The 23,501-nt window shown below is 37.4% G+C and overlaps 1 protein-coding gene across 1 annotated transcript in view; it reads right to left on the bottom strand.

Moving 5' to 3' along the window:
- USH2A (usherin) overlaps nucleotides 1-23,501 on the bottom strand; it is a 714,551-nt gene that overhangs the window by 312,352 nt on the left and 378,698 nt on the right. Inside the window, exon 35 of the mRNA XM_045983172.1 lies at nucleotides 3,897-4,048. Coding sequence (XP_045839128.1) covers nucleotides 3,897-4,048 — 152 coding nt within the window. The remainder of the gene's footprint in view (nucleotides 1-3,896; nucleotides 4,049-23,501) is intronic.

Raw genomic sequence — 23,501 nt, 5'->3', positions numbered from 1 at the left:
AATATTCTCAATTATGAAACCTTCATTTGTTAGGACGAATACACTTTCCCAATTATGAAAATAAATGTGAAAAAGACAGAGTGTTAATTTTTAATAAGTATGAGGTCACGACATGTTTTATTTTCATCTGAGAAAGGCTATGGGGTTCTTTAGATCTATAACTCCTCATTTTTTTTTTAGTCTAATAACTATGTACCAAAAAATGATAAAGAAACTTGACTGGAAAAATATCAATTCGTCATTTTAATATTTCATAACAATGCAATTGGTTCCATTATGTCTATGTATATAATTCAAATTATTGCATAGAAAATGATTTTAAAGCATTCCAAATAAAATGAGATTCAAAAAGTTGAAGAATTAAGGGCAATTCCAGATAATTATATTAGTATGCTCAAATATCTGGTTAACTCAAAGTGATATATTTTTAAAATTTCCTTCAGTAGCTGGATAAATACCTCAGTTTTTACTCTACATGAAATTTGGCAGTTGTATTATTTTGCCTCAACTCAGTCTTTTATTTAAAAAAAAAAATTACCTCCTTGTTTATCTATCTTGCATTAAAAAGAATGTTAGGGAAAAGGCATTCTGGAAGGCTGGAAACCTCCCCTGACACAGAAAATAAATTTTTTTGAGAATAAATGTGTCATGAAAACATATAAACATTTTAATAAAATTTTCATCTTTAATAAAACTCTTGTCATGTACTAGAAATCTTTGCATAAATATTTCACTGAAAATTTTACATCAATCCTGTTTAAAAGGGGCATTATTTTCCTTTTGTAAGAGTTGAAAAATCTAAGGCTTAGTAGAATAAGTATGTTTGCCAAGGAGGCACGAGGAATAATAGCAGGTTTAGAATAGATTTCCCATTTAGGATTTTCTTGACAACTGCATATTGCCCTGAAGATGTAGATGTCTTATATAATAAATTTTTTTCTTTGTAAAAAACAAATGTGAAAAGGTGATATGTGTATAGGTGTGTTTACGTGTATACACATGCATCACCAAGAACCCAAAGCAGCTTTTTAACTATATCCCATGGCAGTGACCTATAGTTTCACATTTCATCCTTAAGAGGCTCCTTAGAGAATTGAATCCAATGAATGTTCCAAGGCCAGACACAGTCATAAAATTCCCAATCTTAGACTCTACCAGTGTTATCTAACATTAGCTAAGTGGAAAAAACAAACAAAAGCAGAGTGATTATCCTATGGACATATTCAGTGCATCATATTATAATAACACAAAATGTGAAGCGTTTCTCTCTAATATAATTCACAATAGAATTGAAAGCAAAGGATAGCTCTTAAAAAGTTATTCTCTTGCATTTTCTGTTAGTTTTTCATTATTTCAAACACTTATAAAACCTCAATTACTGGATTAAATTTGGCAATGCATATTAGCATCGTAAAATTAGGATCAAGGGCATTATAAATTGTTTTTACCACTGGAATTTTTTTTAAAAGCCAAATACGTTGTATAATTGAATGAGAAGTGAACAAACGACACACACACAAAAAAAAGAAAATGTTTTTTTCAGATGGGTACAGAGTAATTCTTACCAAATCACAAAAACAGGTAATAAAATAGTCGGGCTAAAAACAGAACATACTGAGCTAAAAATGGTAAAAATGTGGAAAATATGTATGCATTTCTATTTTTAAAACACTCTGTTTTATCAAACTGTCCAGACTGTCCTTTTTACTGGTTTATCCCCATTATTATTTCAGCTTGCCAATTTTGAGGGTGAACCATACCACATTCAGGAACAGAGCATATTTGTCACAGAGAAAACAAGGAATAGTATGTCCCTGCATGCATGAGAAAGATGTAAAATAAACAGGCTTCTCTTTCCAAAAACCAAGAATTATCATTAAAAAATGTGAGGCGAACAAAAAAACAGACTCACAAAAAATTTATTTTTCAATTTCTGCCAGCAAAAGATTTAAAAACAGAAATCATGAATTTTTTGCCTCAATGAAATGCTTGTTGTAGCACTGTCTTTAGATAAAGAATATACCCTTAAGGGATGTGTGTATCTGAACCTGAACTATCGTTCATGACTACGGTAGATATCCCGGGCGATTTAAAATATTCAGATACGTAATCTCTTACGGGCATACTGTAATTGGTACAAAAATATTTTAGAAATCAATTGAAGACTGTAGGTTTTAACTTCTTGGCAGCACAGAGTTGACTTGTTCTAAATAAAGACATTGTTGTTCAATCCCAGTGATTAGAGATGGATCATTGACTTGGGAAAAGCGTTTGCATACTGAGCACAGGATAAAGAAAAGTACCAAGGGGAGAAAATAACCGTGCTTGATGTCAGGACCGAGTCTAGAATGTACGAGGCCATGGCAGAGCAACTTTTACAATCCAATTCTGTTTTCTCCCTTCCTGTCAGGGCACTGTGGCATTTGATTTCTTAAGGTTAACATCGCCTACTATCTTATCTGCACGGGACACAGATCAATAACGGTGTCCCCCTTGTTTCAAGTTGCCAGAACATCGAGAGACAGTGTGGGAGCCAATTTAGTAGCCAGAACCATGTGCTGTTTACATTTTTGAAAGAGTCTAGGTTTCAAGCTCATGTGAAGTGTTCTCGTGTTTCTTTCTTTTTTCTTTTGAATGGAGAAGAAAAGCTGGCCTCTTGCCATTCCTGCTTTTAAGAGTAAGTAACCATCAGAGGGTCTGAGCTATAAAATACTTTTAATGGCAGTAAAGACTACAGCTCAGCTCCACCAAAAGATGATGTTAGCAGCTTGGAAAGCAACCAACCTCTGAAACGAAATGGAAGGTGTGATCAAAAATAAGGAAGCAAAAATGAAACTGTAGAGCTGTTTTCCAAGGTAATATTTATATAATACACTTTCCAATGAAGACAGAGTGCATTAAAATGATAGAGCATTAGCACACATTGCCAAAAAATATCTAAAAGTAATGAGCATTTCCCTTAAAAGAAGCAAAATCTAATTAAGAAAAATGTACAAAAATAAAATCTGATGTTTTGAAGCTAACGAATATCATGCTGGTCTATGACAATTATGCACTATTGAGTTTTAAAAATTATATTAAAAAATAAAAAGCATGATTTGTCAGTCTTTTAACTGCTAATGAGATATACACCATAGATTTCTGAAATGTGGATATCAAAAGCTAATATTCATGCAATTTTAAATACGGTTCTTATGAAACTATATCACACTGATGATATAAATCTATTTTATTCTATTAGATGAGAGAAGCTCAAACTTCTGACTGACTGACATACTTGTTGGGCAGCTGTATTGCCGTACTGTGGCAATCATGGACTTTTGATTGTTTTCACTTTTTTTTTTTTTTAATATTGTATTTATTTGACAGAAATCACACTAGGCAGAGAGGCAGGCAGAGAGAGAGGAGGAAGCAGGCTCCCTGCGGAGCAGAAAGCCTGATGTGGGGCTCAATCCCAGGACCCTGGGATCATGACCTGAGCTGAAGGCACAGGCTTTAACCCACTGAGCCACCCAGGCGCCCCTTGTTTTCGCTTTTTAATCATAAACTTACTTAGTTACTGAGCCCGTTATTAGAAAGAAAAACATCCACTTTAAATGAATATGTAACTAAACTAAACAAAATCGAATGTACTTCTGCTAAACCAGCCAACTTACCTTGAAAAATTTCAGTGAAATACAGATTCTGTCCTTCACTAGACCTACGCACAGTCTTGAAATTTATGTTGAATATAAACTCTTAGTAAGTCTTAAATAAAATTTTATAAAAAGAAAATCTCCCATCCTGCTTGAAAGCCTAGCTGTGCACAGAGTGAGTCACCACCATTTACTTCTTCCTTGATATTCACTGTCATCTGACATCGGACACATTCCCAGAATGTAAATGCGCATACTCACCAGTGGGCCCAGAGCACAACCTTTGGCCGTGCATGCTTGGACTCTGAAGGAATGTAAGCTCCAAGGAGCAAATCCATAAGCATGACAGCTGAGTTCTGAGGAATTGTGAATTAATATACCATCCAGATATAGTCCATAGCTTGTGATAACACCTGGGAAGATAATGATGGACCTTTAGCATGACTACCAGACAACAGCAAGGAATGTCTTAAGAAAGCAAGCACTTCTTGATATGATTTCTAATTTCATGGAATTACCGAATCACAGTATCTGGTATTTTCCCCTGTCTAAACCCTGTCTCTTTCCAAAGGATAAAACAGGCATTAAACCCCTAAATATCAAACTGTTAAGCTAATTCGTATAGAGACAGAAATAGAACCCAAGAGTCCCAGTATGGGACTCTTCGTATTACATCATGTGAACAGCTATCATTTGTGTTCCAGATAAAACATGAATAAATTAAGTACATTTATAATCTGTATTGCATTCTAAAATGATATCCTTAGTAGATGTGCTCTAGAAGTCAAGACCTTATTTGTTAGGGCGTGATACATTACTCAGGATGTATCAGGCACTGTTCTAAGCACCTGCTGTGTGTGAACTCCTTTTTAACCCTCTCCTAACAGCACCACCAGAATAGAGGCAGTATCATTATCATCATTTTATAGATGAGGAAATTCAGGCAAGTCAGATTAGGTAACCTGCTCAAAATCACATAGTTGGCCAGTGCTGGAGTCAGGATTTGAACCTAGGAGGCCTGGCTCCAGAATCCATGTTCTCAACCACAATATTACATAACTTAACACAGAGTGCATAAAGTACAGTCATGAGACACTCATGAATAGGTTAGAGAAACTATGATTTACTGGTTTTAATGATCAACTAAAATTTATTTCAGAAGGAAGTTTATGTGTCTTTTCATGAAATCAACTAGTAGAGATACAGGAAATTAAATAGTTGTTGAATATGACCATTTGAATTATGTAGTCAAAATATTTTTATTAAAAGGAAGTTAGGGATCTGTGTTCCCTGGAATTATGGAATCCCCAAACTGATCAAGCATTGAGAAATAAAACTTTGTTTACATGCTAAATTAGAACTTCTTTCAAAGTAAAATTAATTTCACAGTGGCTGTTTAATTGCCTCTCTGTAGGATCCCCAAGGCAATCTTGACTCTTCCTCACCTGTGTATTTCTAGACTTAACACTATGCCTAAAACATAGTAGGTACTACGTATATATTGATTGAATGAATAAATTAATGAACACACAGCAGAGTAAAAATATCAGCATCCAATCTACAGGGAAAATGTAAGGCTATAGAAAAAAGAGAGAACTCTCTACCTGAAGTATGAAAAGGGACTTGGTAAAAAGATGATATTCAAGAATAGCTCAGAGATAGATTTGGAGAAGGAATGAGTCTTGAAAAAGGCTCTAGCACAGTCAACGTTGTCAAGGAATTCAGCTGGCTTCCAAGAGGCCTGTCTCTTATCCTGGGAACTCCAAATTTGGTCTCATTAATGTCCTGAAGGGAGATCAAACCTTCACCCATCATTGCATTAGGGATAGCATTCCTGGTGGGACCAAGGACATGAGGAGCTTTTTCCCGAGTGCCCCTTTCTCCTGGGAGGAAATTGCTCCCTTCCAGAATCTGTTCACAATGTTGGCATCACCATCACCTGCAAATTTATAGAATGCTGCACTCATTTTCAGGATATCCTTTATAAGACTGCTTTGGATTTAAAAATCAGTTCATAGCAAAACAAGTAGGGAGTGAGTTACTGCCATCAAAGTTACTCATCTAATAATATACCTCATCAACCCATAGCCTAAGAGATTGCTGGAATGGCCACCAAATGCCCACATTACAGCCGAGGCTGGGTGATGACACCTGTGGATTTGAGGGTTCGTACGTGATGCTGCACCTGATCTGAGCCAGGGGTCAGTATCTGATGGCGGCTTTTCTATAGTGAGAACTGTGGAAATGGGGATCAAGAGAAGGTAGTCAGAGTGTTTCTTCTTACTATTACACTTCATAACCTACATAAAATATGTTTGCATTCTCCAGCCACAAAGAGGCATACTTAGTTGTGGGCTACAAGCAAGTTACCACTAAATTAGAAACAGAATATTACCCAGCAATTTGGGATCCTCGCGCAACTAAATCAACAGGCAAAAAAGAAAAAAAAATTGCTGTGTGGAAGGAGACTTCCTGGGGCATGCTGACACTAAGCACACACACCCTTCAGTAATGAAGGTTTGGGTTACCTTACTAGGTCAAGATTCTGAAACAGATGAGCTGCTGGCTGAGGGCAAAGGGAAGAGGTTATAAATATCAACTGTGACCTTAAACTAGTTATGGGAATGAGAATTGTAGGCGTTATTTCATGTTTTATTATTTTCATATTACATAAAGATGTGTATATAATAACTAATTTTCTCCTTTTCCCTGCTGATTTATATAAAGAAAGTTAACGGGTATTAATTTTATCTTAGTTTTTACATTGCAGGATATCTAGGTCAGTCATGTCTAAACTCAAGGGGGCATGAACCCAGAGGGAATCCAGTGAAGAGGATGAGAGCTTCTTCGTTGTATAAAGCAGAGTAGGGTGTTAGGCGAAAGCATGCAGTGATTATTGCTGGTCATGGAAAGTAATGGAAGGAAGAGGAGCATGCATGGGTGTTGAATAATCTGGTTATTCATCCAGTTCATCTGCCCACAGCCCCACATCCGCGGGTCTACAGTTTGCCCTGTGTGCTGGTCTTGAAAGTCCATCCTCTGAATTTCAGCCCTCTCGCTTGCCGGCTTCCTCTTGGATTTTACCAGTAGGAGGCACTGCAAGCTGGGCAGAGACAGGAAGACAGAAAATGTCCAACTTGTAGCTCTAAGCGCTGAGGCTTTTGCTGACTGTTGAGAGGTCCGCAGAGGGACAAAGCAGCTGTGGCCTCAAGCAGTGTCGGCAGCAGAAATGCCTCTTCTGCATTTCCAGCTTCTTCAGTAGTGGACTCTAGGTGGCCCTTTAGCTTGGGCTGGGGCAGTACCTCCTGACGGTTGAAGCACCAAATTGGCAAATCCAGCAGCTAGCAGCAGCTGAGGCCGACTCAGAAGCCAGAGACCAGGGAAGTTAGCAGCGCTCTGACAATCACCTTTTTTGTTTCGACAGCCCTTCCAACACGTTGTAATCAACTCCTTATTTTAAACACAGTCTTACAATCCTAGCACATTTTCTGTTTCACTAGTTAGATCTTGGTCAGTACATCCTTTAGGATTAAAGTTGTTTATATTTGAATGAGCTAATACTTTTTATTTATTTTTTGAGCTAATGCTTTTTCAATAAAGCTACAACTTGGACTTATTTTCCTTGATGAGGATAACATTGTATAGCTTATCTTGTAAGAGCAGGCCTATTTCCCTCATTTCCAAATTTTGGGGCAAGAGTATTTTACTGTCATGTAGCCCTTCGGCTACGCCAAAAAGGTACAACTGTCAACTTTCTCCTTTATTCAAGTATGACCGTCTCTGATAACTCTGAGAATACTTATAGAAAGTATTCAGTTTAATGCCATTTAATAATCAACACACAAAAGCACAGATGAATTAAAACTAAGAAATGAAAGATACACAGTGTAAAACTAAATAGTCACAGGAAATTTAAGAGAAGAAAAAAATACATAAAATCACAGTAATAATCATGATAAGAAATTATGATGTGCCAGGCCCTCAGCTAAGCAATCATTTAATCCTCCAAAAAAAAAAAAAAATCTTATGTGCAAATAACGTGTTGGAGAAGCTCTTAAAGAAATAGTAAGACCCTCAAAATGCTATCTACTTGACCTGCTTTTCAACAATGACATAGAAAGTACCCAAATCAATATTTCCGTTTTCTTACATAATTGGGGAACACAGAATTTCTTTTTTTTTTTTAGTTTTTGTTTTTTTTTTTTTTAGATTTTATTTTTTATTTATTTGACAGAGAGAGAGAGATCACAAGTATGCAGAGAGGTAGGCAGAGAGAGAGGAGGAAGCAGGCTCCCTGCGGAGTAGAGAGCCCGACATGGGGCTTGATCCCAGGACCCTGAGATCATGACCTGAGCCGAAGGCAGCGGCTTAATCCACTGAGCCACCCAGGCACCCCCAGAATTTCTTTTATGCTAGGATTATGTGCATAATATCTCATTTATCTGACATATTATGAAATGACACATTTCATATAAGTTAATTTTCATTATAACTAAATCTCATTCCTTAAGTACAAACTTTAAGAATTTTAAACATTTTTAGAGGAAATCTTTCCAGCAAGGACTCCACAGTACTCACCTGTCTTCCCACACAGACTATAATGATATAATTGAATCATCTTGTGATGACTCAAGCCATGCATTATGGACACCAAAGAGTATATTCTCTAATTCAGTAATACCCTCAGGGACCAATGAGATCTAGGATACTTACCCAGCTTTTACCTTTCACATCCCTCAGTGGCTACACTTAATCCATTCTTATGTCTGCTTTTTGAATTCTCCTTCCTCCCTCAGTGACAGTCTCTTAACAGGTTCTTCTTTGTTTTGTCTGCCTGACTTAAGCAAGTCAACCTCTAGCAAGCAATGCTAAGAAACTAGATAACCATGACATCCGGAACTATGTATAAAGAAATAACAGAAAGTTGCTAAGAGAAGGGCTTAGAGTAAGATGAATGCATGGCAAATGAGCTGAGAATAAATTTAAATGAGATTGGTGACAGTTAACTCAACTGCTCAGAAACTTTTTAGTGTGGAGGATGCATCTGAATGGAAAGGTAAGCGAAACTCAAGTCCATCTTTCACACGGGTGAGAGCGCACACATGCACTCATGCACACATACCTACAGAGTAACCCAGCATTCGGTAAGTAACCGCTATTTGACAGCATTTGTAGGAAGAACTAAAAGATCAATTATAGATCTAAATTGTAGAATCCAAGTGTACACTGGGTAAGCGTCATCTAGCCTTTAAGTTATATTGGACACTCTCCTCTCCTCTTCCTCCCAACTCCATCACTGAGTCACATAGACTGTACATTCCCAACTGATCTTCACCCACCACCATACTGATGGCCATCTAGTCCATTCTGCCATCATCTCATATCCGAGAATAATAGCCACCCTCATGTTTTGATGCATTATTCATGTTTCCATATAATTCATTCTTCACACTACAGACAGAGGGCAATTTTTTAAAATCCGTATCCAAAAACGCCACATGCAATCAGTGATCAATCAGACCTTTGCTGAGTACTAGCAAGATGAGAGTTCCCCATCCCAGGATCGGGAAGCTGGGGTCAACGTGAGCACATTGTGAAGCTGGAACAGACTCGTGATGTTGACCTCACTGCGTCTTCTGCCTTTAGCTCCAGGTCGCAGCAGCTAGTCACCAGGTCTCAAGGTCAGGCCAAAGTGGGATACCATCATGGTTTAGAGCTGGTGCCTACATCTGCCACAAAAAGGAGCCTGAGACAAGTGCAAGTATTTCCTTTGATCTGGTTTGGGCAAGGCCATTAGCAATATAATCCGTGTTAAGGACATATGGTCAAACTGCCTGGCAAATTGGTCGACAATAAGAGATACCATTTGAAAATAACAATCCATTTCTTACCAAGATAGGCAGGCCGATGTCATAACTTCTCACTAACAGACTTTTTAATGTAAATTAAATTAGTATTATATGAAATATTGTATAATTCAATTCCAAAAACATACATTTAGCAAGTAATAAGTCTCAAATATGTATTAAGACAACAATTTTCATTGACCTCAGATTTCTAAAGTATATAACAAAAACTAATGAATTTCCAGTGCACATTTTAAGTAAAGCTTAAGGAGGCACTTTCCTTCTTTAAGTAGAGTACAAGACATGTATGAATAGGTTTGAAAAAAACTTAAATGTAAAGTTTAAAATGCTGTGTTTTTGAAATTATAAAACACTTTATTATTTAAAAATGTACTGAACACTCATGTTGAGTCAGACAATAGGCAATATGCTTGATATGAATTATTTCCATTAACATTAACAACATCAAGAAATAAGAAGTGTTATTTGCCTTGTTACTGAGTTAGGGGAATGGACTCTTAGGCTAAGCTATTTTCCAAGGTCACACAAAAAAGTATCAGCTCCGACTTGGAGCCTGGCAATCTCATCCCCCTACCGCCACCGCTCCTCTTCTGCATCTCCAGTCTAACTTTCTCTGCTAAAATAGGAATTCCGCTCAAATAAGCACGGACAAACCCATTCTGGCCCTACAATTAAGTTGAGCAATTAAGTTGAGCATAACAAAAATTTAATGTGTATCTACCGCAAGTCAATTCCTGAAAGGTACTATGCTTGGTACTTTGGGAAATAGAAAGAATAAGAAATAATATCTGCCTTTATGGAAGTTAAAAAAAAAGGGGCTAAACACAGGTCTAATTAAACAATTGAAGAGTTAAATAAAAGTGATAAGAACCACAAAAATTTTATGCTCAAGAAATGGTATAGACATACAAGAGCTCCTAGCAAGGGGCAATCACTCTGCCTTAAGTCCTGAAAGCTTTTTAGAGCAGCTGGGGTTTCTATACAAAGCAGCTGGGTCTTCCATAAAAGGCAAAATGTGAAAAGGCCATGTCTCAGGAAGATGTTCCTTATGGGGAAATGACATTTACCAATGCCTGGAAGCAAGAAAATGCAAGGTATAATAAAGACATCCAGAATAGATCCGTATTCTGTTGTTATTGTCGTTAACTGGTGAAAGCCTAATAGAAAACGAGCCTTCAAACGGAGGTTCAGACCTTGAATGCCACTCCAAGGGTTGGGGATTTTATGCTGCACAAGAGAACTATGGATATTTTTATGTATTGACCAGGGGTTAAAATAAACATGATATTTAGAAGAATTAATCTAGAGTCACAGTTGCAATAGACTGGAGTAGGGGAGACCACAGATGTAGGGAAAAGGGCAGCTGAAAATATCAAAAGGAAAAAAAAATAATTTTGAAAGCCTCCTTTTCCTGAATATATAGTAATGAGTTGTGATTGAGAGAGGGATGTGGGAATGCCATATTGCAGTGGTAGTATGGAATTCTGAGAGAGAAATAGCTTTAACCGTTTTATATATTTTCTCTTCTTTAATAAAATAAATTTATAATGCTTAGAGCTGAGGTTAGGGTTAGAGCAAAGCATGGTGTCATGGGTCACTATGCAGGTAAGAGAAGGGTCTATCTACTTTAGTCAGAGAGGGTTTGTGAGGGTAAGTACGAATGATTTCCAAAAGCCCACTACCCAAGAACTAACTTACCTTTCATCTACTGGTTTCAAAGGGGACCATTTTTCAATTGGGGGATTAGAAAAAGTCACACCCTTGTTTTGCATCTTGACTATATCAGTGTCAAAATCATAGTTGTGATCATGTACTATAGGATAGTATAGGGTACTTTAAAAGCATCCTAGGGGAGCTGGAAAGGGTCAATGAGATCTCTCTTCATGATTTCTTACAACTGCATGTGAATTTGTAACTATCTCAACATGTAACATTTCATTAAAATGCAAAACAAATACTGTTACATAGGAAAGCAGGCAAAGTAAGAAGAGGCTAAGGCTTGAAAGTCAAAGGACCTTTATGCTGAAAAACTAACAACAGTATTCATGTTTTACATCAGATGCCATCCATCCTTAGGAAAAACCCTTGAAGGCAAAAAAAAGTTTCAGTTTCCCTTTACAGAGGAGAAAAACAAGTTGGAGAATGACTGAATAACAGTCAATGCCAGACAGAACGCGTCGGAGCTACGGGTTGGTGTGACATGCAGACACATTCAGGTTCAACAGTGCACAGAACATTACACTCTCTAACTTCCGTGCACCTATTTCTTCTATATTTTTAAAATTATGTAATAAAACATAACATAGAAAAATACATAAAATATATTATATCTCAAAGACGAATGAAAAAGTGGAAAGCCATGTAACCATCACCAAGGTTAAAAAATAAAATATTGCTAGCACCCCACAAATCTATAGCACCCCATGAACCTTCTATGTGTCCTCCCTCATTCCAGCTCTTTCTTTTCCTCACAGACAGCTGTGTTAACTTCTAAAGAATGATTTGTTTGCTTCTCTATTTAGGAATGCATCCATAAACAATATAATTAAGTTTGGTGTATTTTTAAATTTTATGCTAATAGAATCATATAATATATAGTTTGGGGGGAGGCACCTGGGTGGCTCAGTCGGATGGACATCCAACTCTTGATCTCAGCTGGGGGGTCTTGATCTTGGGCTCATGGGTTTTGGCCCTGTGTTATGCTCCACGCTGAGCGTGAAGCCTACTTGAAAAACAGATATTTTTTGCATCTTTTCTTGTTCACCATAATAAGCATGAATCCTGTCTGTCTTGTTGAGGGTGGTCACACTTCACTCATTTCCATTGCTGTATCATATTCCTGCACAATACAATTCATTCATTTATTCTACTGTTGACATTTGGATTGTTTCCACGTTCTGTCTCTTATGTCACTGTATCTGTTATCATTTTTGTACTTGTGTCCTGAGGCAGACGTGATGTTTACTAGCACACAGGTCCTGGAGTGAAATTGTTGGAATATATTTAATTTTGCTAGACAACACCCAACCATTTTTGGTTGGTTATCCCATTATGACCGATAGTACATATGAGTCCTCATTGTTCCATATCCTCAAAAAGACCTTGTATAAGTCACAGTTTTAAACTGTGCCAGTATTATATGTGGTAAAATGGCACCTTGTTTTGGTATTATTTTTTATTTCCAGGTTATGAAAGAGGTTGAGCACATGTCCTTATGTTCATTAGCTATTTGCTTTGTGTTCTTTTGTGAAATGCTTTTTCAGATATTTCTCCAGTTTATTATTATTATTCTAACAACATCTGTGAATATGTTATCATTGACAAAGTGTGTTGGAAAACAATAAATGAGGTAAAGAGTTTGGGTTTCATTTCTTCTAAGTTTAAGTTTATATATTTTAAAACATTTTATCGAAATATAGACGACAAATGATCTTATATTAGTTTCAAGTATACAGTGTAATGATATGATAGTTCTGTACATTACCCAATGCTCACCACCGTTAAGTGTAGCTACCATCTGTCACTATACAATGCTATTACAATTATTATTGGCTACATTCCCTCCCCAGTTTATTATTAATTCCAAAGAATCCTTTACGTATTCCAAATACTAGCCTTCTGACAGTTACATGTATTATAAATGTTATATCCCACTCTATTACTTATCTCTTTAGGCACTTTGTTTACAGGACATTTTGATGAAAGAAGAGTTTGTAATTTGAGTCTTCCTTTTATCATTCTGAATTTACCTATCTCTAATAATCCTATTTGCCCAAAAGTTTCCTTTGTCTGATATTAAAATAGCTACACCAACTTTCTTTTCTTCTCTTATTCTTTCTTTTCCACAGTTTGGGTTGCTTTTGTTTGAGAAGAAAGGGGTTGACAGCTAGTTCAGGGGTCTTTCTGTCAGTCTTCAGGACTCCCGAGGAACTATGTGTTGGCTGTATCCTCGTAGCAACACTAACTCAAGATAAATGAGAATCCATCTGAGGACTGTGTACCTAACCAAGCCCCTGACATCACTGTTGACATCATTTATGAGGAAATGGTTAGCTGGTATTGATGAGAGCCGCGCCAAAGAATGGACACTAGTCAGGTACCAGGTAGCCTTGGAGGGGATCTAAGAGCTGTGACTTCATCCGATGCCATTGGATTAAGCTTTTAGAAAAAAGGAGGGAGAGCACATGGCTTTTTTCTCATGACCACTCACCTTTAAAACTTAGGAAGCTCACATTTTCCAAACGTTTGCTTCCTTATCAATAAAATGGGGGTCATATTGCTTGTCCTGGTGGCCTGACAGAGTTGATGTGAAAATCAAATGAGTGAGCATATATGTAAGTACCTTAGGAATTAAGCGTGGTGCATATAAGAGGAATGAACTTAGAGTTGTCCCTTCCTTCACATGTAAATCAAAGCCTTATTTGCTGTGAAAATCTTGCCTTACACCATCTCTTCTTATGCTCCCCTGTATCATGTACTGTATCATGTACTACCCTTGTATCATGTCTTGTAAAAAAATAACGTGCCCATCTCTTGGAAGCACACTGTAGACAGGTCTGTATTCCCTACTTGTATTCTGTCATCACCCAGCAGTTTCCTATGTGTGTGCTAACTATTTCAGGTTCCTCTCTACCCCCATCAAGTCCACAGTGTGGAAAAACGAAACAGAACAGGTACTTCCCAAGTGCTGTCAAATACTTTTTGAAAAAAGAAATCTGCTGGATTTAGTGGATTTGGTTTTCAGTAGTTATCTGATTCCTCAGGAATTATTTATGGAATACCTACTATGTGCCAGACATGTGTTCCAAACTGGAAATACCCAGAACAGTCCTGGTTCCTGTATTCATAAAACTTCTAATCTAAGTGAGACGGAGATCTAAGTGGATATGTATGTGTAAATATTATTTAAAGAGAACCAGATGGAAAAAAAGAAAAAAATGGTAGTGGCTGGGAAGGCAGATGCTAACCTCATCTAGGTGGGTTAGGAAATTAAATTTATGTGGGAAACACGTGTTTAAGATGAACTTGGCCCTTGGATCTACTTTATCAAAAGGAAAAATGTCACAAATCATTATCTGATTAATTACAATAAGTATTACATAATAATTAATAGAAAGATTTCAGTGAGGTATCAATGAGTTGATTACTATTTAAAAAATTAAATATCACAGACATATTAGATAAAGAGTCTTCATCTAGAACTTTTGAACACATTCTCCTTTTTTGCTTTTAAATTGTCTACAGTGTCGAAGTTTAACTAGATAGAATTTTTGTTTCCTTATTTACTTTTGCTATTCCCACAATACATTTTACATCTATCTCTAGACCCAATCCCCGAATTCTGTGTGTTAAGTGAAGATTATATGAGATTTAAAAATCTGTTAAGGACTCAGCAGAAACTTGATAGCAACTCAAACTCATTGACAAAGCTATGGGCAGAGTTAAGGGAAAGACTGGGTGGTAATAATGCATTCCCAGCAGGTCCTAGTTAAGACTCCTAGGAGACCATGCTAACGGAAGTTCAGTAGGAGCCCGTAAACATCCTCAAATTTGCAGGAACAGATGAGAACAGATTTGGGAACCTGGACAAAGAGCTGGAGTTACAGTAAAGGGCCATTGGATGGGTGCTGTAGCTTTTGGAGGAGGGATATGGCTCTATCCTGGAGCCCAGAGGCCGGGTCAAAAGGGAACAAAGGCTTTAAATTCTGAGACTTCTTTCTCCTCCCACCCTCTGATCTCTTGCCCCTGCTGCCACTGCTCAGGGACAAACCAAAAGGAAGCCAGAGAGAGACAGAGAGCAAGCTCATCAACACTGTGAGTAAAGGTCAGCCTTGTAGGATACAGGGCTGAATGAAAGAGCAACGAGTGGATCCAGAAAGTCTGAAAAATATATACATCTAACATAAAAAAATTACAGTAACGCTTTTTGTTGCACTGTTTCGTCTTTTCTGTGCTTTTCTTTTGCTTACTCTCTTGTGCTAGTAATTGTTAAGCTAGCTAGAACAAAATGAAAAGTAGAATGCTGTATGGTAAAAAGGGATCAGGTTATTTAATCTAGTTCTACAAATTCTGTTCCACAGTGGATAATCCACAAAACAGATACTTAATTCCCATTGGCTCGCCAGGGTAAGCAGTTTCAAGTTTATCACCTTTCTCTTTCCATAATGGTAGAATTTTTAAGGTGTTTAATTTTCACAGGGAAGCTGAAACATAATTGTCCATAAAGCACATCCACTGGGATATATATCTTTGTGCCTCTTCATCATGTTCTGTCAAATTGTGTTTCCTAAGGTGCTCAGTAGGTTGTCATCTATAACCAAGGAAATTCAATACTAGTACAATACGATGTAAATTTAATACAAGGTATCTCTATGTACACTGAAGAATTCTGTTTACTGTAAGAATTAAACAACAATGTTTTAGTATGTCATGAAAATAACATGTATAGTGAATATAGATGCTCCAAACATATTTGTTGGTTTTTTTTTTTTTTTTCCAGTACAGCATGGCAATATGAATATCAATGGCAAGTTTTCCCCCAAGGTCCAGATGATGATTGAATGTGGCAGTTATCTCCCTGTGTGAATACTTGATCCTTCAATTAAAAAGGAAAAGAGAGAACAGCTTTCACATTGTGGAATAATGCCTTATTACTGTTAGGCTTTCCTAAAAATGGAATCAGCAGAACCTAAAAAAGATTGTGCTTGGGAAATTCTACCTGACAAACTGATTGGAGGTGTTTCATAAAAGTTACACAAGGTTTGCTCAAAACTGTCAAGCAGTTTTCCTAAGTGATTCACTGAATTCTGTAATCCATTTCTCCTATTAAAACTGAGCATTTCCAGGAAAGAAAATAGAATCACCTTTTGGGTATTTAAAAATAAAGTTAGTTCAAAATAAAAAGTATGAAAAATAGTTATTCCTTCAAAACCACAGAAAAATCAGAACAGAAATCACAAGAATTTTGAATATTGTCAGTGAGAATGATGCAGCAAACAAGTCAAAGCATCTAAAAATTTTTTTTATGTGTCTAGATGAAATACTGAATTATGAGCTTTTCTACAATATGTCGAGGCAAAAGAGTACAGTGAATAAAATCATGAATTTTTTTGTCATTGACACCTTGCTTTGTATTAAATTCCTACTTAACTCGTCTTGAGCAATTAAAACTTATAAATCTGAGTTTCCCCAGCTGAATGTTAGAAAAGCCATACCCATTTTTTTTTAAAAGATTTTATTTATTTATTTCACAGACAGAGAGATCACAAGTAGACAGAGAGGCAGACAGAGAGAGGAGGAAGCAGGCTCTCCGAGGAGCAGAGAGCCAGATGTGGGGCTCGATCCCAGGACCCCGAGATCATGACCTGAACTGAAGGCAGAGGCTTAACCCACTGAGCCACCCAGGCGCCCCAGCCATATCCATTTCATGGCTGGTTGTAAGGACTGAAGTGCTTGCTACCTAGCTCTAAGCTGTAGCTATTCCTACTACTGTTACCATCAGTGTTGGTAGGAAATCAAATACTTTTTTCTTCATATGGGTGAACCACTTAGTATTTACACACATACCTTCGTGTATATAAACTGTAAAAGTCTATTTCTTTCTCATCATTTCTTAATGTGAAGGATGACATATAAAGTAGATTAAACTTCTGTAGTTACTTCTTTACCATGCATTTCTGAAATCATACCTGTGCTTAAAAATGAAACTCCATGGGGCCCCTAGGGGGCTCAGTTGGCTGACTCCAACTCTTGGTTTTGGCTCAGGTTGTGATCTCAGGGTCATGATATTTCAAGCCCCATGTCTAACTCGACACTTAGTATTAAATTCCTCTCTCTTTCTCCCCTCCTCCCCATACTTGCTCTCTCTCATTCTGTCTTAAATAAAGAAATAGATAAAATATTTTAAAAACCTGAGCTAAATATTCTTCAATAATGTTCCATTGTCTTCATGGTATTATGTATAAGTATGCCAAAATAATCAACTTCTTAAATTCTTTCAACTTCTTAAATTCTTAAATTCTTTATTGACCCAGTTGCCACTATCTTGATACATATTCACGTCCAAAGTCTCAAAAAGCCAGTCCAGTACAAAAGTCTGAATTAGGAAGATATTTTCATAGTTTCCTTGAGTACTCTTTCCTTTCTCAAGAAGTACCTGGGACCCTGTCCCATGGGTGCCAGCTCCCCTTCTCCTATGCGTATCTTGACATGACCTCATTTCGATGTCAGGAACAGTCCACCCTTTCACACAGAGGCACACAACGCAGATCTGGTTTCACGTGCTGTCTCTCTTTAGAATCTTGACAAATCCCTCGGCTGAGAAAATCTTAGGCCAAACAACTAGGTCTTTGAGCCTTCAGCAGGCCAAGAGGGAGAGGCCTTTCTGCTGTCTTTGAAATCATTCTTCTACATTACGTAATTATAAAACGTGCTATAAATGTGTGTTTGTGTGTATTGTATGACTACATATGAATATACTTCTCACATCCATACAATTACTATGTTATTATTGTCCCTGTCTTCAGCAAACATTAATTCCTTCAACAGCGATTTAATACTCCTCTACCCATGACTGGAACCCCTGCCCGTTGCTGGCGCTAGAACCGTGAACAAGGTCACGGAGGACAAGACGTGTGTCTGCCCTTACGTGGGTCACAATCTAACAGGGAAACTGTTCTAGCAAATTTACTCAAGTAAAGATAGTGGATAGTTACAAGCAATTGTAAATATTAATAAAGGATAAGAATTTCATATTCTATATTACTACTTACTATTAAAAATATTCTGATTACTTTCAAATGTTACTACATGTTATGCTAGGTAATGAGAAATAAGTTTGGTCTAGTCAGATATTGATGCTGATTTTCAGCAAGGGAAACTTCAAGTGTGAGGAAAAAGCATATTTACAGATTCTAAGGTCTAGGCTTCTGAAAGGGAATATGGCTCATGAGAATTTGGAAGCTCTCAAAAACGTAATTCTAATTATGTAATTGTAATCTTCACAACACAGGTCACAAATTTAATAGACAGTAATCCTTCGTGCCCCTTCTCACTGATGGCTGATGGTATGACAACGTCAGGGTCCAGGTGCTGCCCAATAAAGGGCTCTTATCTTCCGAAAAGTTACTCTTATTCAGATTCTAAAACCCTGCCTGAAATTGCAGCCTGCAGAGAACGCCTTTGCCAGAGGGAACATGGATGCTCTGATTAGAGAAACAGAGCTGCAGGTTCACATCCCCATTTTTGAAGGTAAGTGAAGCAAGGGGCGAGAATTCAGTGGGACATCTTTGAAGGAGAGCAGAGCCTTAGGTGTGAACCAAGTGATAAAGACCAGGTACTTAAAGACTACTTGGTAAAAGAAGACAATTAATAGCATGTAGCATTATTTAGAACAGTAAAATAATGGAAGCATAAATATCCACTGATAAAACATGGGTCACATAAGCTGTGGTTTTATTCAATGAGATTCCGCTGCCTTTTAAAACATTGAAGCTGGGCTCTCTCTGCTTAACCGCCCTGGAAAGATGTCTCCACCCTGCTAAGTGAGAAAAACACATTGCACAGGGCAGATAGAATGATCTTAATTTGGTTTAACAAATGTATATTTTATATCTTTATATCTTTATGTGATTATTAATTGAAACTTTTGTTTATTTTAAACTAACACAGCCTTTAACCTTTTCTTCCTCTGGTTTAAAAGTTTACTGCATAGGCGAACCATAAGTGACTATGGACTCTGAAAAACAACCTGAGGGGGGCGGGGGTGGGAGGTTGGGGGAACCAGGTGGTGGGTAATAGGGAGGGCACGTACTGCATGGAGCACTGGGTGTGGTGCAAAAACAATGAATACTGTTACGCTGAAAAAAATAAATTTAATAAAATAAAAAAAGTTTACTGCATTTTATTATGTCCTTTCTACCTCGTATTTTTTTAAAAATGTGATAAAAATACATAACATAAAATTTACCATCTTAACTATTTTTCTGTGTATAATATAGATTGTTGACTAAATGCCCATTGTTGTATAACAGCTCTCTAGAACCCTTTCATGTTGCAAAACTGAAACTAGATTCATTGAACGGCAACTCTCCCTCCCCCCCCCCAACTCCCTGCCCGATTCTACTTTCTGTTTTTATGTGTTTGATGACTTTAGATACCGCATATATGTGGAATCACGCAGTGTTTGTCTTTTTGTGACCAGTTTCTCTAAGTTAGCATAATGTCTTGGAGGTTTATCCCCGTTGTAGCATGTGATGATTTCTTTTTTTAAGGTCAGGATAATATTCTATTGTATATACATATACACACCACATTTTGCTTATCCGTTCATCCATCTGTGGACATTTGGGTCTCTTCCATCTCTTGGCTAATGGGAATGATGCTACCGTGACTGTGGGTGTGCAAGTACCTCTTCAAGATCCTGCTTTCAATTCTTTTGGATAAATACCCAGAAGTGGGATTGTTGGATCACACAGTACTGCTATTTTTAATTTTTTGAGGCATTTTCCATACTGTTTCCCATAATGGGTGCCCCATTTTATATTCCTACCAATGGTGCCCAAGGGTTCTAATTTCTCGACATCCTTGCTAACATTTGTTATTTTCTGTGCATTTATTGTTTCTTTTGGTAGTGCTAATCAGCAAAGTTTTAATTGAGTATCTATTATGTGGGTCAGGCACTATTCTTAGAAGTGCTGGTACAGCACAGAACGAAAGATTCCAGAACGGGAAGAATTCTCAGAGCACAGGAAGCATGTCCTGAAGCAAAGAGCAAGTTTCCCAGCACAAGCTGTGGAGTGAGAGCAGGTTGGGAGACAAAGAAGAAAACAGCAATCAGCAGGGCAAGAGGCCACTCTCTTAGTCACTGATTCAGGATTATTACAAGACTCTGATGAGGAGAAAGTGACTGTTTAAATCAGAGTCATTTATGAAAAGCAGAGAGCCTATTTCCTAAGCTATGCTAAGGATGACCACTTGCTTGTTAGGTAAGAACGAGACATTTATATCCCAGCATGTGCAAAACCATGCAAGAAGCATCTGTTACACAACAAGACAGTCTAAATGCTTCTGTGTCTCCAGACCTGCCACATTTAATGGAGACCCAGAGGGAGGACACTCTCATAGCCATAGGGCTCCCCGGGGAGCTGCTTCTCCATACACCTGGCACCTTATTCACATCCCCACCTTGTGATCCCTTGTGTTCCCCTATGGAACTCTAATATTCTTAAGATCAGAGATTAGGCAAATTCGTCTTGGTATCATCGGAATGATGGCACCTAGTAGGTGATCAAAAAATACACTTTGAATGAATAAATTCAGATTTTTGCAGGATCTGAGGAAGTTTTTGAAGTTATCTGGGTGAAAAATATCAGTGACCTTCCTTAGAGACGTGCAGTTGAACATTGCATGGTAAGACAAGTCAGGAGTGAGCTAGGGTTGAGGTCAAGATTGCCGCCCAGGCTTCTGGCTGGTGTGACTGGCTTGTGTTAATAGTGAGAGGAGTAACACAGGAGGAAGGGCAGGTAGAGGGGCAGAGAACATGTGGAAAAATCAACTTGAATATGAAGGGGCGCCTGGGTGGCTCAGTGGGTTAAAGCCTCTGCTTTCAGCTCAGGTCATGATCCCAGGGTCCTGGGATCGAGGCCCGCAGATCGAGCCCCGCATCGGGCTCTCTGCTCAGCAGGGAGCCTGCTTCCTCCTCTCTCTCTCTGCCTCTCTGCCTACTTGTGATCTCTGTCTGTCAAATAAATAAATAAAATCTCTAAAAAAAAAAATCAACTTGAATATGTTGAATGTAAAGGGTAATAAAAATCCAGGGGGAGGTCTCCAGATCTTGGGGTCCTGGGATTAAGCCCTGTGTTGGGCTCCCAGCTCAGTGGGGAGCCTGCTTCTCCTGCTCTCTCTGCTCTTCTCTGGCTTGAGCTCTCATCTCTCTCTCAAACAAATAAATAAATAAAATCTTTTTTTTTTTTTTTTTAAAGAGACCCACGTTTAGTTCTGATGAATGACTTAGGTTTCCACAGTGATGATGGAAAGAAAATAGGGGTTGTCAATGCCAATTTTATAATCAAGAGAACCAGGGCTCATGGAATTTAGTCAATCTCCCCAAGTAACACACTACTACACAGCAGAGGTAATAAATATTGTCTCTAGGCCTATTTGACTCCACACACACATCTTACAACCCTACAGTAAGCCTTAAGTATTCTAGAAAAGAACATGTGTTAGGTGTGTTACAGTAAGCCATAAGTATTTTAGAAAGGAACGTGTTACAACCCTACAGTAAACCATAAGTATTCTAGAAAGAAACGTGACTCTGTAAATGCAGGTTGAGTCATACGTTGGGAGTGACCTGAATACTAGACTAAAGAATTTGGATTTTATCTGTTAAGCTTTTAGGGTGAAATATGAGGCTTTAAAAACAAATAGAGGAAAAAGTTGTTTTCCAACAATCAGATTTTCCCTCTCCAGACAGCAGACAATAAAAATCAAACACTGGAGGGCACCTGGGTGGCTCAGTGGGTTAAGCCGCTGCCTTCGACTCAGGTCATGATCTCAGGGTCCTGGGATTGAGTCCCGCATGGGGCTCTCTGCTCAGCAGGGAGCCTGCTTCCCTCTCTCTCTCTCTCTCTCTGCCTGCCTCTCTGCCTACTTATGATCTCTCTGTCAAATAAATAAATAAAATCTTTAAAAAAATCAAACACTGGAAAATTTGGGACAAGTGAAGAGAGAAGTAGGTGGCATGATATTTGCTGTTTTCTTTTTAAATGAACACTATTACTTTTTAAATGTCTAACACTGCCCCACAATAAAAATTTTGAAAATTCTGATGTGACTAAACACAAGACTTTAGAATACAATTAAAGTGTTTAAAGAAATCTGCAAAACCTCAAATTCTTTTTGGTTCATTGAATATATTTTAAAATTGCTTGTAAATGCACAAAACATAGTATGCAAATATTCTTTTAAATACAGAAAGTATTTCTCTGGGCCCACCTAGGATTCTGAATACAGCTCTGGTTTCAGGTGCCATGACCAACCGGTATGAAGGAAAATGTTCTACGATGCAAATCACGTAATGGCATTTAATACCAATCCAGCTGGAATAAATCACTAACGTTTGCATTGCCATCTATGGGCTAGATACATTTGTGGAGCACGCAGTATGACAAGATTTTTTTACTGTTTCATATAAGTATCAAATAGAGATCCATTTATTTTTTTAGTAGGAAATCTGTAACAGTATAGGAATCACTTCAATAGCAGACATAATCACTCACTGTAATTATTTGAGCTCTCTCCATTACCTCAAATACACCTAATGCATTTGCCAAAAGTTCAATTAAAATGATAACTGAAATAATTAATATCATAGTAAACATAAGACAAACTAATAAAATTACAATTTTTTTCTTCCATTCTTTTTGGCTATGCTAAAGGAGGCCATCTCAATTTTCAGTAACAAGCTACTTAAAACAATTTCTAGGAGAATAAAAATGTCGATGTTTGTCTTAAAGGGAACAAAATTTGATGGTACATAAGTTTCCACCAGTGTGGAACAAGGACAGTATGTTGTGTGAAACTTAAAGATATTTCTAATAAATGAATAAAGTAATTTCTACCTCCAAGTTATTACAAATTCTTTATAATAAGATTTTATTAAAGCTACCAAATATAACTGGCTAACTTAATTCTCCAAACTATGCAAAGATGTATATATCATTTAGAAATATACGCAATCAACTTGAAGTTAAACAAGTAGAAATACACATATATTTAATATATGCACTGTTTAAAAACTGCATGCTAACGAATTTACATATAATATATTAAAATAGAGTTTCAAGTGGTCTCTTCTAAGATAAACTTACTCAATCAAAAGCATTTTGAAATACAAGATGTGCACGACTTTCCATCTCTGTCTCTCTGAGAATGAACTAAGGACTGTCAAAAATAGAAAGTCCCTGAAAATATAATGTCACTGTCACAATAGCACTTT

This window comes from Meles meles, chromosome 17 (genome assembly GCF_922984935.1).
Source record: "Meles meles chromosome 17, mMelMel3.1 paternal haplotype, whole genome shotgun sequence".
Classification (NCBI taxonomy): Eukaryota; Metazoa; Chordata; class Mammalia; order Carnivora; family Mustelidae; genus Meles; species Meles meles.
Note: the sequence above shows the minus strand (reverse complement) of the source record. Positions and strands in the feature narration are given on the sequence as shown.